This window comes from Myotis lucifugus, unplaced genomic scaffold, assembly GCF_000147115.1.
Source record: "Myotis lucifugus unplaced genomic scaffold, Myoluc2.0 scaffold_89, whole genome shotgun sequence".
Classification (NCBI taxonomy): domain Eukaryota; kingdom Metazoa; phylum Chordata; class Mammalia; order Chiroptera; family Vespertilionidae; genus Myotis; species Myotis lucifugus.
This window is the reverse complement of record NW_005871137.1, coordinates 222,651-237,717: the sequence shown is the minus strand read 5'-3', so window position 1 is coordinate 237,717 and position 15,067 is coordinate 222,651. Positions and strand designations below refer to the sequence as shown.

Here is a 15,067-nt window from a genome sequence, read left to right as displayed (position 1 = left end):
TTTGAACAGCTCACCAAAAATGGTCCAGGTGCAGGACCTGAGCTGCAAAGATTGTCAAGGGCACGTCTTCTCCAGTAAAAAGGAAGTTGCAGGTCAGGCTTAACTACAGAAATGTCAGACACTTTTAAGCATATTGTCTAGAAGATTTAACACAAGAGGATCTTAAGTGACACATGATCATGGCATTAAATAACATTGACTCCCATTACAAAATGATTACCTTGTCTTTCAATTCATCAGATTATGAAAAGGAATCTTGATTTGGTATGAGTATGTTTTTAACACCTCTCTAACACTCACTGGTGTGATGCCTTTTTCAGAGTAGGCACCAGACTCACTCAGCATAGTATCCTTTTAGAACATTTATGCTTTTTTCTTTTGCACTTTACGATAACCCTTTCATAGCAAATAATTCCCTTTTCCACTTTTTAAAGTCTCTTTAAAATTAACACTTGAGCCCAGCTGGCATGGCTCAGTGGTTGAGCATCGACCCATAGGAGGTCGATTCCCCGTTAGGGGAATATGCCCAGGTTGCGGGCTCGATCCACAGTGGGAGGTGTGGGTCAATAATTCTCTCTCATCATTGATGTTTCTATCTCTCTTTCCCTCTCCCTTCCTCTCTGAAATCAATACAAAAATATATTTTTAAAAACAATAACACTTGAAAAACAAATTTAAATTGTAAAAAAAAAGGAAGACAGTCACTTTTTACTGTGATTTCCTCATTTAGAAATACACAAGAGTACTTTTAATGCATATAAATACAATAGTTTCAACCTTGTGCTGTTCATTAGGGTAGCTGCTAGCCACATGCTGACACTGAGCAAGTGAACTGTGCTAGTCTGAACTATTGTAGGCTGTATGTGTAAAATACATACCATATTTTGAAATCTTAGTTTAAAAAAGGAGTAAAATGTCTTATTAGTAATTCTTTATGATTATATGTTGAAATTATAACTATATATATTAGGTTAAATATATTGTTGAAATTAATATCATCTGGGGTTTTGTTTTGTTTTTACTTTTTTTAAGGTAGCTACTAGAAAATTTAAAATTACATACATGATGCACATCTCTCTCCTGGACATCACTGGGTTTAGCCACATGACTGCACTCCACAAGGGGGCAGCACAGGAGCGTGAAAAATTTAATAGCTTCTTTTTTGAATGTCAAATTTTAAAGTCTTAAATTACAGGGTGTTAAAATAATCTAGAAGGAAGAGTGATTTTTAATACTAAGCAAAAGGTGCTTGTTATAAAAGCACTTTTATTGCTAAAAGAAAAAAGTAACTGAGTACCATAAATTCCAAGGCTCTCCTCTCGCCCCCACCGCCAGCAGGGCACTTTCCCCTTACTCCCCCAAAATCTGCTAAAGTAAATCCCATCTCTCATTTAATATAAACACTGTCTGAAATGAATGTTCTCCAATAGGGGAGACCAGACAGGTGCCAGCACATGCTAGCTTAGGATGTGTATGGCCAGTGCTATGTGTGCACACTGTCCAGTCACCAGTTACTGTTAGCTTTCATGCTCAAAACAAGAAGGCACCCTCAGCCATCTTCCTTATGCTTGGGATGCTAGGGTGACAACTCACTGCTAAAGTGCTGTCTCCAACATTGGTGGTGATGAGCCCTTCGATGGTGCCGTACTCCACATCTCTGGGATTGAGGCGTTCTTGGTTGCGCCTTTTAAATTTTCGGAGAGCGACTCCCAGTAGGCAAGCTAGAAGGCATACTGCGAACACTACGGACAGAATGATGAGGCCGACCTCCAAGTGAAAATTCTGTGTTCCAGAAAAGGATTTCCCTGGAAATGGGGGCGAAAACGGTTGTAAGGATCAATGTTTACTTATTATTTAATATTGATGACCAATACCCTAACAGGTAGCTCCAGATCCTGACCACAAAGTCTCACAAGTCACAAAGTGTTAAAACTAACATACTTCCTAACACCTGGCCAAGAGCCCAGTCATTTTAGCTAGTACTCATTTAGACACAATTGGAAAAATTCCATTGAGAACCAACTGTATTAATGCACATATATGAGAGTGCTTTTAAAATATAGAGTACTATACAAATCTCTGGTGCTACTCTTATTAACTTGGATTTGATTTGTAAGGATATTTTATCATCAGCCCCTTGCAGACAGACATTATGCTCTACTATCCCTAGGAGATAGTGCTGAGTTAAGACCAAATTGCCCAATCTCTCCAACGTATCCTAGATGTTTGTTGCTGAATTCTCATTGATCTTTTTATATCATGTTTTCGCCTAGGAACCTATTCCTTCATCTGTTCTTTTACTCAATGTCTTCAACATCCATTCACTCATTCAAAACATCCATTCACTGACTCTTCAGGCGTCCTTACATTATCCATCCAAATGTTCATGACTCAACACTTACTAAAGCAAACATTCTCAAAGACTTTCTACCTGCCTAGTGAGTTCAATCAAATTTTCTTACTTGGATAGTGAAGGTCCATAATTAAAAGATCACAAAACAATAATTCTCTCTGAATTTCAGACGCCTTCATGACATTGTCACCAAGCCCCGTTCTTCCCAACATATGAGTTACTATTTTCCACGTCCCTGGCCCCTTCAGCGATCCAATCTCAAGCCTAGTTTCCTTTATACATTTCTTTTAACTTTCCGAATCCAACTAATTTAATCAACCACTTGGCAATATACCCCATGGCACGTATCACTTGTACTATAAAGTGTAAAACTAATTATATACAACATTAAATTATAAATATTACACCTCTCTAATTAAATTAGAAATTCCTTAAGTAAAGAAAATAACTTTCCTATTACAACTCAGAGGCTAGGAACTTTTCAAACTAGAGATATAATTTTTGTGTGAATGCAGACATTTCTTCATGTCTCCCCACTCTATTAATAACAAGTAAACTCACAAAGTTTAAGAGTACAGTTGTATTCCATCAGGTAAGCGTTTTAGCTGTAACCATTTAAGTACCTAATCTCTCTTTTAAAAACTGTCTTTTATTATTCAAACCTATTTGCTTATCAGAATTTAACCTTTTCTGTATGCCTGAAGGTCATCACCATATTTTCAGCAATTACTGTAACGTGACCGTGCATCAGTCTTTTTCATTTTTTGAGTCTCCTCCCTCGCTGGCTGACATTTCCAGCAGTGGATGCTCCCACTAGCTTCTCCTACTCCATTTTTTGGGTTGATTCTCCTTTTGTGAGAGCAAAATTAAATAACCATGCCTATTAAAAATGTACGATATTATTAAAAGTAAATTTGCCTTAGAGTGAATCTACACAGACTAAGGTACTTTAATATTTGTAGGAACTCTGAGCTAGCAAGTTCAGGCTCATTTCATGGGGAAACAATTTCAGAGGAGGACTGATTTCCATTGGCTTCGGAACCCACATTGAATATGACACAGAGAAGATTCCACATCAACTCCAAGGTTCATGGGAAGTCTCACACAGCTTCACGATTCAGTGGTGGATCACTGGGAATAGGACATGAGCTTTTAGTGAGCCTTTCTTTGTCTCCTTCCTTATAAAGAAGAGGTTTTCCACTCAGGCACCTAAGTCTTAGGTTCCATTTTCCTCCCTACACACTCAACTCTTTACTAAGCAGAATGTTTTCTGAAATGTCGAATGGCATCCTGGCTCATTAACTGGAAAGGCATCAGGAACTGTTGTCCACCTTCGTGTGACTGCTGAGAGAGACCTGGCCAGCCAAGATGTCCCTGAGGTGGACATTGCCTTGTTGACTTTCCCCAAAAATGTCCATTCTCCTCCTTTTAGATTCTACAGGTTGTGCCTTTCTCTTCTTCACCCAGAACCACCTTCCCTGTCACCCATTGCCTCTGGTTCAAAGAGTTGGAGGAAAGCCTTGGAGCCACTCCCATCTGTAACCCACAGAGAATCAGCCCAACACTAACAAAAACCCTTGATCTAAAAACAGACAAGTGCGTGAGAACCTTTAGTGGGCAGCTGGGCCGTGATGTTCCTGTTGCACCAGTCCCCCTGGCAGCACTCCACGGCCTGGCCAGGCGATGGCGGGGTCTTACAGGTCATCTTCCCCTGCTCATAGACCTGGAAGCAGCCTTTCTGGTAGACGTGGAAGCCATCGTTTATGCTCAGTGAGGAGAAGCACTGCTGGCCTTCACAGTGGTCCTCGTTCCCACAGGAGAGGCCTTCACACACACACATGTACAGTTTGGGGTTCACCTTGGGCTTCTCATCTGTAGAAGGATAGAGAGGAAGAGGGGGAGTCACTGAATGGATTATACACCCATGGGGGGAATAAGACAGTTTCTCCAAGACCATTGTCCACATTCTGTGGTCTTGTATCTCTCACTTGACCAAGTACCAAATGATAATCACTACTGAGTATATAAACTCATTTATATAAGCTGTGTACTCTTTTAGATTCTACTAGGCCAAAGAGTGGTTATCATTTGTCCACAGGCTCCAGAAAATGAGTTTCTCCCACTGTGGTTTATGTGTTATCTTCAGCCCAATGGGCCCTCATCTCCTAATTCCTTCATCAAAATGAAATGTTTTACCAGAACATAATGCTCATCTCTTTTATTTTGTGTAAGAAAAAGGATGGTTCCTAAATATAGTGTGTGCCAAAAAATGAATACACACTTTGAATAATTATAAAGGCAGTGTTTATTAAATTACATTTCGTTTTGAACCTGGAGAATATTACGCTAGGCGAGGTAAGCCAGTCAAAGAGAGACAAGTATCCCATGATCTCACTCATACATGGAATCTAGTGAACAAAATAACCTGATGAACAAAACAGATCCAGAGACATGGAAGCATGGAACAGACTTCTGAACCTCAGAGGGAAGGCAGGAGGGGAGGGTGGGTGGGAAGAGATCAACCAATGAACTTGTATGCATATATGCATAACCCGTGGACACAGACAATAGGATGGTGAAAGTCTGGGGTGGGGGGTCAGGGGTGGGCTAGGAGAGATCAAGGGGGGAAAAGAGGGCATCTGTAATACTTTCAACAATAAAGCTTTAAAAAAGTACATTTCGTTTTCAAAATTGAGCTATTAGCTGTTAAAGCGTGTATACGTTTTTGGGGGACAACCTATTTATGGCAGCTGTTAATGCCCATTCCTGCTAGCTCCATACAAATCTTCATCAACCAGTAATACAAGAAATGGTCACGGTCCTGCTGTTACCGGTCTGCTTCAGCTATATACCACATGGTAAGAGTTTACAAGTCTAAAATTACAAACCCATATTATCAATACTTTAAGCTAGATGCCTAGACTAATTTTTAAACAGTAATAATACTGAAGTTTTTACATTAATTACAACGGAAATTCATAGCTGCTGACATATTTTCAAGTGGCAGAAAAAAAGTTTGGCAGCAGTTATTGAGGATGAGGGCACAAGAAGACAAAGGGAGCAGAACAATGTTTGAACAATAAGGTCACAGATGGGATCCAAGGCACAGCCCGCACCTGGTGGGCCTACGACGCAATGGAAAGAGGCAGAAATGTATCGTCAGGGAAGCAGACCTCAGCAGACTCCTGTCTCTTTCTGAAACCCTCATTTGCAGTTTCATTTTTCATATGCTCTTTCGCCCCTGGGCCCTCTTGTTAGAACGATTAGTTCAGACTTGCTGGTCACAACAGTTTCCACTAGTTACTAGCGGGGAAGGAAAGTGAGGATAGAATATAAACAGCCACGTCCTAGAAGCCACTGATTAGTTAGCCGTGGCCACATTCATCCTAGCACTGTTCATATAAGGACATTCCGAGCTCCCTGGGATGGTCGAAGGCACAGACCGTCTGCCTTCTCATCCTGAACCCTCTGCCACAGGTCTGCGAGATAACTGCTTCTTTCTTAAAATAACCGGTCGGGTGGCTGTGCTTTTAAGAGACCTTAAGGTAAGGTCTTTGAAAATGTCAAGTTCATTTACACAGATTTGTGTGGGTGCGCGCAGAGACGTGGGTTATCTCAAAAAGGGGGAAAAATGGCATTCTTAATCTTTCTTCTTCCCTCTTCAAAGTGAAAATAGTTCACTGCCCACTGAAATGTGGGTGCCTCGTCCCACAGAGTAAGTGCATGCAGACACAGACACAAGGCCTTCTATTTATAATTGACTTGCTAGTTCTTTTGAAAACCACAAGGGGCTTATCCAAGAGCAAAGACATGCCTGGAAGCAGAAAATCCAAAATAGCCGCTGACAGTATATGTATGTCACCAACTCACCCCCCGAGACTCAAAAGCCCTCAGACATTTTTAATGAGCAAAAACTGTAATGAGCCAAGAGATGGTCTTTATTTTCCCTGCCTAGAGAAATCCAAGAGAAATTCCAGCACCAATTTATTTCGATGAGGATGAGAAACATATATATATATCTGTTGACATAATCCAGCAAAAAGTTTACACTTGCCAAAAGCGAGTTGAAAGATAATATTTCTAGGGAGTCTAGACATGCTTGCCACTCTCGAATGGCACAAAGCTGGCTGAGGGCTGCCAACAAATGTTGCCCGACAGGTGATGATTCTTTGGAGGGAAACGGATGGGCAGAAGGGAGGAGGGTGCTAGTAGGTCGTATTGACTTGTTTGTAATCTACAGCAGGGAAATTAAGAAAGGCTATATTTAAAAATGCCGCAATAACGCAATTTCTGGTAAAATTCAAAACATAAAGACTCTATTTTAAAACCCTAAAGTATTTTTTAAAGACTACATATATCCAAGAATACATACCTAACACATTAAAGAGGTTGTGTCTGTTGACAGTAAGTTGGGGTTGAGGGGTTAGAGTTGGGATGAAGAGGTAAAATAAAATAGGAGAGTGATTCGCTGTTCATAGACTGATAATGGATAAAGAGTACGAATTACTTAACTCGCTGTACTACGGTGCACTAGGAACAACTATAAACAAGCACGCTGGCCCTCCATACCCGCGGGTTCCACATGTACAGATTCAATTTACCCCAGAGAGAAATATTTGGAGAAAAAAAATGTTATGTTGTTGCTGATGTGTCTATACCAGTGATGGCGAACCTATGACCCGCGTGTCAGAGGTGACACGCGAACTCATGTTTTTGGCTGATTTTTCTTTGTTAAATGGCATTTAAATATATAAAATAAATACCAAAAATATAAATCTTTGTTTTACTATGGTTGCAAATATCAAAAAATTTCTATGTGACACGGCACCAGAGTTAAGTTAGGGTTTTTCAAAATGCTGACACGCTGAGCTCAAAAGGTTCGCCATCACTGGTCTATACTATGTAGTTAATCCTACAATGATTGTACAGACTTTTTTCTTGTCATTATTCCCTAAACCCGTGGTCGGCAAACACGGCTCATGAGCCACATGCGGCTTTTTGGCCCCTTGAGTGTGGCTCTTCCACAAAATACCACGTGCGGGCGCACGTACAGTGCGATTGAAACTTCGTGGCCCATGCGCAGAAGTCGGTTTTCGGCCTGGGCGAGTCTATTTTGAAGAAGTACTGTTGATATTTGGCTCTGTTGACTAATGAGTTTGCCGACCACTTCCCTAAACAATATAACTATTTACATAGCATTTACATTGTATTACATATGTAATCGAGAGAAGACTTAAAATGTATAGGAGGATGCGCATAGGTTGTATGCAAATACTTTGCCATTTTATATGACAGACTTGGGCATACACAGACTTGGGGGGTGGTCCTGGAACCAATCTCCAGAGGGTACCAAGGGACAGCTGTAACTCTAGACAACAGAGGGCTCACTGATCATTGATCCTATGGAAATGGATGGTCCAGAGGACCAAGGAATTAATGACACTTTGTGGTTCTAGTAAAAACTGTCAAATTTTTAAAAACACAATAATAATAATTCTTCTAATGTGCTCTCAGAGCGAAGTCTACTTTTAAAGTTCCAGCCCAGACTGAACTCTGCATCCACAGATGCAAGACCTTTCCAAGGTCGGTGGTTTCTAACAGGACGTGGGGACTGTCAGAGGTTTGGACTGTAACCTAAAGAATTTTGCCAGAATTGAACAGCCTCAAGTAAATATGGTCTTTAGTGAAATTCAACCCACTGTACTCACTATGGGCTCATAAACTAAGTCAAAGGGGTTCATTCATTTCTCAAACAGTCTCTGTGAATCTTTATATTCCTATGGTGGTTGAGTACAGATGATCAGGGTTAACTACTTCTAAGTTAGTGATTCTTTTCAGTAAGATGTCAAAACAACAGAGTTTTCATATCCTCCCCTCCACAATCAAGGAAAAAAAAGGGAAGAAAGACAGCTGTTAATGATATGTAATAATTAACTCAAACTCGGATATAGAGGAGCCATGAGCTCAGTCCAGCAGTTAGCTCATGGGAAAACATAAAACTTTCACCAACTTCGTCCTATTTTGTTTCTCATCCACATTTCACCCTCTGAATGTGTACATTCCCACATAACTAATGAGCAGAGCCCTTCATGTATCTCTTTTTCATATACAGACAAATATAAAGACCCTAGGTTCCTAGGAACAGAAAAATGACCACATGCGCACGTCTGCGCACACGCATACACGTTGGTTAAATGCCACTTTGGCAACTTGATCCGGCAAAGTGGATTAGTCAAAGAGATGCCAAAAGGATTTTCCGAGCTAGGATTACTAATTCAACCAAGTTAAAAGCAAGGTAGCAGCACTTTCAGATCTTAATATTCACAATTCTAAGGAACACAGCTGGCCCCAGAACGCCCATGACTCACTGTTTTATAAAGTCCTGTCAAATTTTGGGAATAACCATAACATGTGTGGGCCTGTGATATTTCACTTGGGGCGGGATTGTGGTGGGAGGGGAGTAAGGGTACGAGAATGATCACAAAACCCCTCTCAGGGCCAAAGGCAAGGGTCTGCAGACCTCTCACCTCGCAGACTGTGATATGAATACTGTGCACAATAAAGATAATCGCCTCCTCTGACTGATCTCCCACCGTACTGACAGGAGGCGCCACATCTGATAGGAAGTATTTCACACTTGCCTATTAAATAACCAGGAAGTGTCCTGGCAGAAGGCAAGTCTACTCCACCTAACCGACAATGATTTCAATAATTTAGTCATTTAAAAGTCAAGCCAGAGGTATTCCCTCTCTGAGGAGCTCGCCCACATTGTCTGTTCTAGAAGGCACCTCCCGGCATTACTCAGTGTTATGGCTGGCACCGCGTGCCCTTTGTATCCCGAGCAAGGCCCCGGAGCACACTTGAGCCTGTGTCTGGCTGGGAGCAGCAGAGTTCAATGGCCCTTGGGAGGATCCAGGGCTGGCTCCCCAAACAGAGGTGCAGGCTCGGGACTCAGGGGTTCACCACAGCCAAATCTTTGAAAAGACTGTTTTGTTCTGGGTAATACCTCGCCATCTGGGCACACCTAGTCGCATGGCCCAATCCTAGCCTGGCAGAGGAAGAGGCAGAGCAAAGAGCGCCATGAACTTTTCAAACTTGTCCACAGTCTGGGATAATCTTGTACCTCATAGTAAAAGCGTTCACCTGTGCGTTTTGAGTGGGACTTGAGCAATCCAGGCACAACAGGACGAACTTGGACTTCTTCTCCCCAATGTTCTCCCTCTCTCCCTCACACCTGTCTAGTCATGCACTCCCTGATGCTTTAAGGCATTTAAACTGATCATCATTCTAAATGGTGCACAAAACCCCACATTTCCCAATAACATCTGTGACACAACAAACAAATGAGGAAATGCTACAAGGAAACCAGTCTCTAACTGTGATCCCAGGAACAGCCTGAATTTCTTATGGGCTCACCTCAAAGTAGCACACAAAAAAAACCAACACACGTGGTTATTAGAGGATGGTTATAAAAGTCCAACAGCTCAGAACTTTATAGGCTAAAAAAGGAACGCCAAACATCCCTGGACTCCTTCCAACAGTATCAATGATTCATTCATTCAAAATGACGGCTTATATGAGGGCTTATAGATATGGGAGTCCTTCCATGGTCTCCTAATCCGAGAGTACAGTTTGGCACCTCTCCAGAATCTGAAAGCATTTGAGGTCTCTGGCATTAAACAAAGGCTTAAGGAAGGATTCTGCAATGCCAGGTAGCACTGCCAGCAAGCCAGCTCGTACGACAGAAACACAGAGGTCCGTCCGGAACGCCGCGTGAAGGGCATCTGATGGTCTGGCAGCAGGCAGGCAGGCGATGTGCTCAGGGCTCAAATATACCAAGTGCCCAAATGCTCTGATGAAAAAACACTCATGATAAATCACTCTTTTTTTTTCTGATGAGAGAAGTTGATACTTGCTGAAGTTGGAAAGCCAAGAAGAAAATGTGTTCTAGGAGTTAAGAGAGAGAAGAGAAAAATTTGAATGAGATCACATTCTATTCAAATAACAACAAAATAATGGTGTTAGGATTTCCAAGATTTTGAACTCATGATGCCTCCACTCCAGGTGTGTTCTTCCTCAAGGTTCCCTAACTCAGCCAATGCCACCCTTATTCAGATGTACAAGCCTGATGCTCTCTGGCTTCCACTCCTCTCAAAATTGGCAAAATCATTCATCTGGCCTACAAAAGTCCTGGTGGACCTGACCTCTGCCTCTTCAGCCTTCCCCCAGATCCCTTCAGTTCTTAGAAGGCCTCTTCCTGCCTCAGGGTCTCAGGCCCTTTAGGTATGGAATTCCCTCCACCTGGATGCTTAGTTCCCTTCCTGCCGACACTCCCAACCCCCTAGTTAGTTCTTATGCTCCCCTCAGATCTTCCTTACACATCATTTCCTCAAAGAGCCTTTGCTCACACAGCCAAATTTAAAGTAGAAACCACCTGTCCACACTCACAAACGTGTGTGTACGCCTGTTCAATGTCTAAGTCTTTCCTCACTGTGAGCCCCATGAGGGTAGGAACCGAGCCTCCTGTGCTCACCATTCCAGACCCCTCAACGGCCTCAGTACTTGGCAGGAGTACCACCAGCCTGAGGACTATCTGCTTCAGAATGAATTTTCTCTTCACAGAAAGGATTCAGAGGTGGGAAGAGACATGATGCTGGTTTTCAGAGCAGACTGTGCCCATAAAGTCTTTAAATGTCAGCAGAGATCTTAAGGCAAGGCTTAGTCACCTAGCCAGCATGTCTGTGCAAACCACTCCCTCCGAGAGCAGCTTGCCACGGCCTCACATCTGCTCTCCTACCCGGGCTCACAAGTGTGGAAAATCCATCCTTCTTGGGGTGTGCTGGGTTTTTTGTTTGCTTGTTTGTTTGCTAGGAGAAAGAGGTAAAACACAGGAGTTCCTAAAACAGGGAATTAATACATTATAGAGCAGCAGGGCTGTTACAAGTGGTCCTTCCTTGGATGGTTGATTTGAGGACTTTTGGCTTCTACGATCAAAACACAGTAAGTGCCTGACTCCAGTCGGCTGAGAGGGGTCATGCGGGGCTCGCTGCTCGGCAGTGAAAACCATGCCCCTGGTCTTTGCTGCCATTTCTCTCCTATTGGGAAAAGAACGGCGTGCTCAGCAGGCAGCGGGGAAGAGCGAATTACATCATTTTCCCCCTCTTGCTTTGCTGAAGGTGATAAGGATTCCGAAGTCATACTGCACTTGAACTGCTAGAGCTGAGAGAGGGAAAAAGTGCCATCTGTTTATTTTGTGTCTGGCTGACTCCCTGTCTGTGAAATAATCCCTGTAAATGAAGCCTATTGCAGCAGCCACACCTTCCATTTCAAAGCCAAAAACGCAGTCTGTGTTTAAGTGACTAACATTATGGGGCACTGACCTAAGACAATATCGGTCTGTCTTTTCCATGTTTTTTATGATCCCCTGAATGGATCAAAGACTTGCCTTTCACCCAGATGCCGTGTCTGTGAAGCAGCTCCTAAAGGGCTATGAACATGGAGAAAAGAATGACCCCTTTCTTCACTTGTGTTTTCAAACTTCTTGAATCTGCTTCAGAAAAGCAAACAATGGCAAGGCCTAATGGAAATGACCTACTGAGGGATTCTTGTGGAGAGAACATACCCCCTCCCCATCCCGCATACTGACAATGCCCGTGTCTGAGGGACACTCCGGCCACGGGAAGTAATTGTACCGCAGTCTGAAGGAGGAGGGGAAATGTCCTGGTGGGTTATACACATTTCATAAAGTCACTCCCTGTTCGGGTTTAGGAGAGAGCCAGGGATATGGCACCATCTACAGAATGCTCCTGGCTAGGTCTGTTCTCAGTGGAGAGGTGTTCCTGTCCCTCTGGCTGTTCCTGCTCCAGAGAAGATTGCCTACCCAGGGTCTACATGGAAAGTTTTGGTTTTAAAGGAAGCCTTAAACAAGGGCTAGTTGGGAAAGGACAGTGGAGAAGGAACTCGGGGGCAGCCTCAGCACCCAGCGCCCACCTCTCCTTCCCTCGGGTGCCCTCCTCTAGGCCTTTTTCTCGGGGACTCAGGGAACAGGCCTCCAAGGTAGCCAGTCTTTGCTCTGCTTAGCATCTGCAAGCCGCCACCACACTGCCACACCCTTTCCGGAAGCTTTCAAACCACAGAGATAAACCCTTCAAAAGATGGGCACTGCGCCAATTTGTTGAACAACTGTCTTACAGAACCAGCCTCCAGGCATTGTGGAACCCAAAAGCTAAAGGTGAAAACTGCGGAATTCCTTACATTTCTCCTCCCTGGCTCCCTACCCTACCTGACTCCAGAGAAAAGCACAGAGGGAACAAGGTAATTTCTAGACTGTTTTCTTTCCTGCCCAGATGAGGCCACAGAGAGTAAGATATTCAAGGGTGAGAAACTGGGCAGAGCCCAAGCATCTCTCATAGTGCTATTCCCTATCCCCCAATTTCCCAATTCATGTCCCAGGGCCCTAGCAGAACTCCATGAAAGGTTAATGCAGAAATGAACCCCATGCCTTCCATCCCATGAATATAAGCCTTGTGCATCTGCATTCCAGACTTTATCACTTGACCTTTGCATTGTATATCTTCTCTCCCCTATCGGTCTAATTAATAGGATTCACAAGAATTTGTTAACTCCTAAATTTAAGACCCTTAAGAAGGCTTATTAGCCATAAACTTAAGATCCAACAGTCACCATGAGCGGGTGGAGTTTTGGTCATTCTCCCTGAGCCCACAGAAAGGCTCCAGGTGTTGACCCTGAAGGTAGAAACCGAAACATTTCTTTGTGGTTCTGTGAACCAGATCTGGCTTTTCAAACACACACTCCCTCCCCCGCACTCTCTGTGGCAGAGCACACCATTCCCAGCTTCCACAGTCATCGTGGGCCTGGGCAGAAGAAAGGCAGCTGAAGCCGAGACGTGTCACGAGGCCACTGGCAAGAGAGCAAGAATATCTAAACACAAACCACGGCGAGCCACAGGCCAGCGTTTCCGCAGATTCTCTTTGGCTCCTGGAGCTGCAGAGCACTGACGGCCTAAAGATAACCCAAGTATCTACGAAGGGTCACTTTTAAATAGTAGCTTTAATACCACCAGTCATTTCAGAAGTATTTCCTTCCAGAGTCTGCTTCCATCCACACTGGCGTGCCAAGCATGCCCAACAATGGCAACCCGCTGAAGAGATGAAAGCCCAGAAGTAAATGGAAGGAGTCCCAAAGGGGAACAGACAGCTCCCAACACGCTGCGACTCTATTCTGTGCCCAAATTTGGACTGCTGAGAAAGAATAATTTAGCTCAGAGACACCTTGTAGAAGTGATCGGCTGACAATCATTGGGGATTAAAGAGCAAGTAGGAAATTAGTTTATCTCAATTGGTTTCTAAGCGAAGGCAGCATAAACCATGGATGGCTACTATCCAGGAGTGCTTGTAGGAAAGCCTTTCCCTCCAAGAGAAAACTCTACCTCTCAGTCTATTGGACCACAGTTTGGCTGAGCAAAGAGAACTGTGTGGATTCTTCACCACATACTGTACATACACAGCCACTGTGGCCACCCACTAACCACAGAAGCGCCAAGTAGAACAGCTCCGAAGAGCCTGCTGATTTTTTTTTCTTCCTTTTAAGCCATAGCCAAGGTTCCCAAGATCTTCCTAAACACCATTGAAATCTACCCAGCCCCTCACCTATCCACCAAGTGAGTCCACACTGTCCTCAATGGCAGTCGGCCAGGGGCTGGTGTACAAGGGACAGGTGCTCAGTGAGCTATTTTCAGTTGCTATCAGATCAATCTGGAGCTGCACATGCTCAGTAGGCAGGCAAGTTTTGGTTGCATTTCAAACTCTGGGCAGCCAAGAGACATACACCTTTCACAGCTGCCAGGGCAACCAGCTGCCCGGTGCTCCTCCCAAGACGGGAGCAATGAAAACAGTGTAACCTGGCCAGCCAACATGCCAGTGAGCAAGCTGTACTCCCGTCTCACTGCCCGGGTTATTCTGAGCTGGGCTTATTGACACTCCATGGCAACACAGGAACAAAGGGCCAGCGAGAGGGATTTAAATGTCTCCCAAAAGTTGCTAGAAAAGTCAGCGGCTCAGACATCTGCTTTCATAATAAAAGTAGCCGTGGAGTTATTACTAGATGAGCGTTGTTTGCCGCCGCTGTTATTGTTTGTGAACCGCCTGGATCAAAGGTCTACTCTTTGAACTAAGGTTTGGTTTGTTTTCTTGCTTCTTTTTGTTGTTTGCCATCATTGAATTGGAGGCCTTTGAACATGCAGCGTGTGGGCTTCCCTGACGCACACTGCAGGGGGACCACATTTTCTCATCCCTTTACCTCTCATCTTGCCATGCCCTGTGATCCACTTTCACCCACAACTCTTCCAGAACACACCAACTGCCCCTACTTAATCTTTCAAGAGCTCTCGCTGCCCCCACGCACAAGACCCTGCCAAGCTAGTAAGGCCTCAGCTCTCAACCGGAATCCCTTCTCCAGGCGGCTCAGCCGGTGGGACTTCCCAGGCAATATCCAACATCGCCTCACTTCTCTGGGCTCGATCCCTGCCCTGCCTAACAAGTCCTACTCAGTCATTCCTTCACTGGTCTCCTGCCTGTTCATCCTTCCGGACCTCATCTCCCTGGGCTGGTGTCCCCAACCCAGCCCAGTGTGATATGGAGGCCCTTTCTGCCGATGTTCCTTGTGCCGTCCTGTGACCTTTGCCTTATCCAACAA

General features: G+C 44.0%; 1 protein-coding gene across 6 annotated transcripts in view; it reads right to left on the bottom strand.

Annotated features, from left to right (window-relative positions):
* ACVR1 (activin A receptor type 1) overlaps positions 1–15,067 on the bottom strand; it is a 123,858-nt gene that overhangs the window by 27,852 nt on the left and 80,939 nt on the right. For 4 of the 6 annotated variants that reach the window (XM_023756105.1, XM_023756103.1, XM_014457986.2 and 1 more), the window contains exons 4-5: positions 3,962–4,225; positions 1,594–1,805 (exon numbers count right to left, since the gene is read on the bottom strand). In XM_023756105.1, the coding sequence (XP_023611873.1) occupies positions 1,594–1,805; positions 3,962–4,225 (476 nt within the window). Of the gene's footprint in view, positions 1–1,593; positions 1,806–3,961; positions 4,226–9,769; positions 10,301–10,886; positions 11,221–15,067 lie in introns of all 6 variants that reach the window. The other 2 variants (XM_023756104.1, XM_014457987.2) reach the window with 2 other exon arrangements.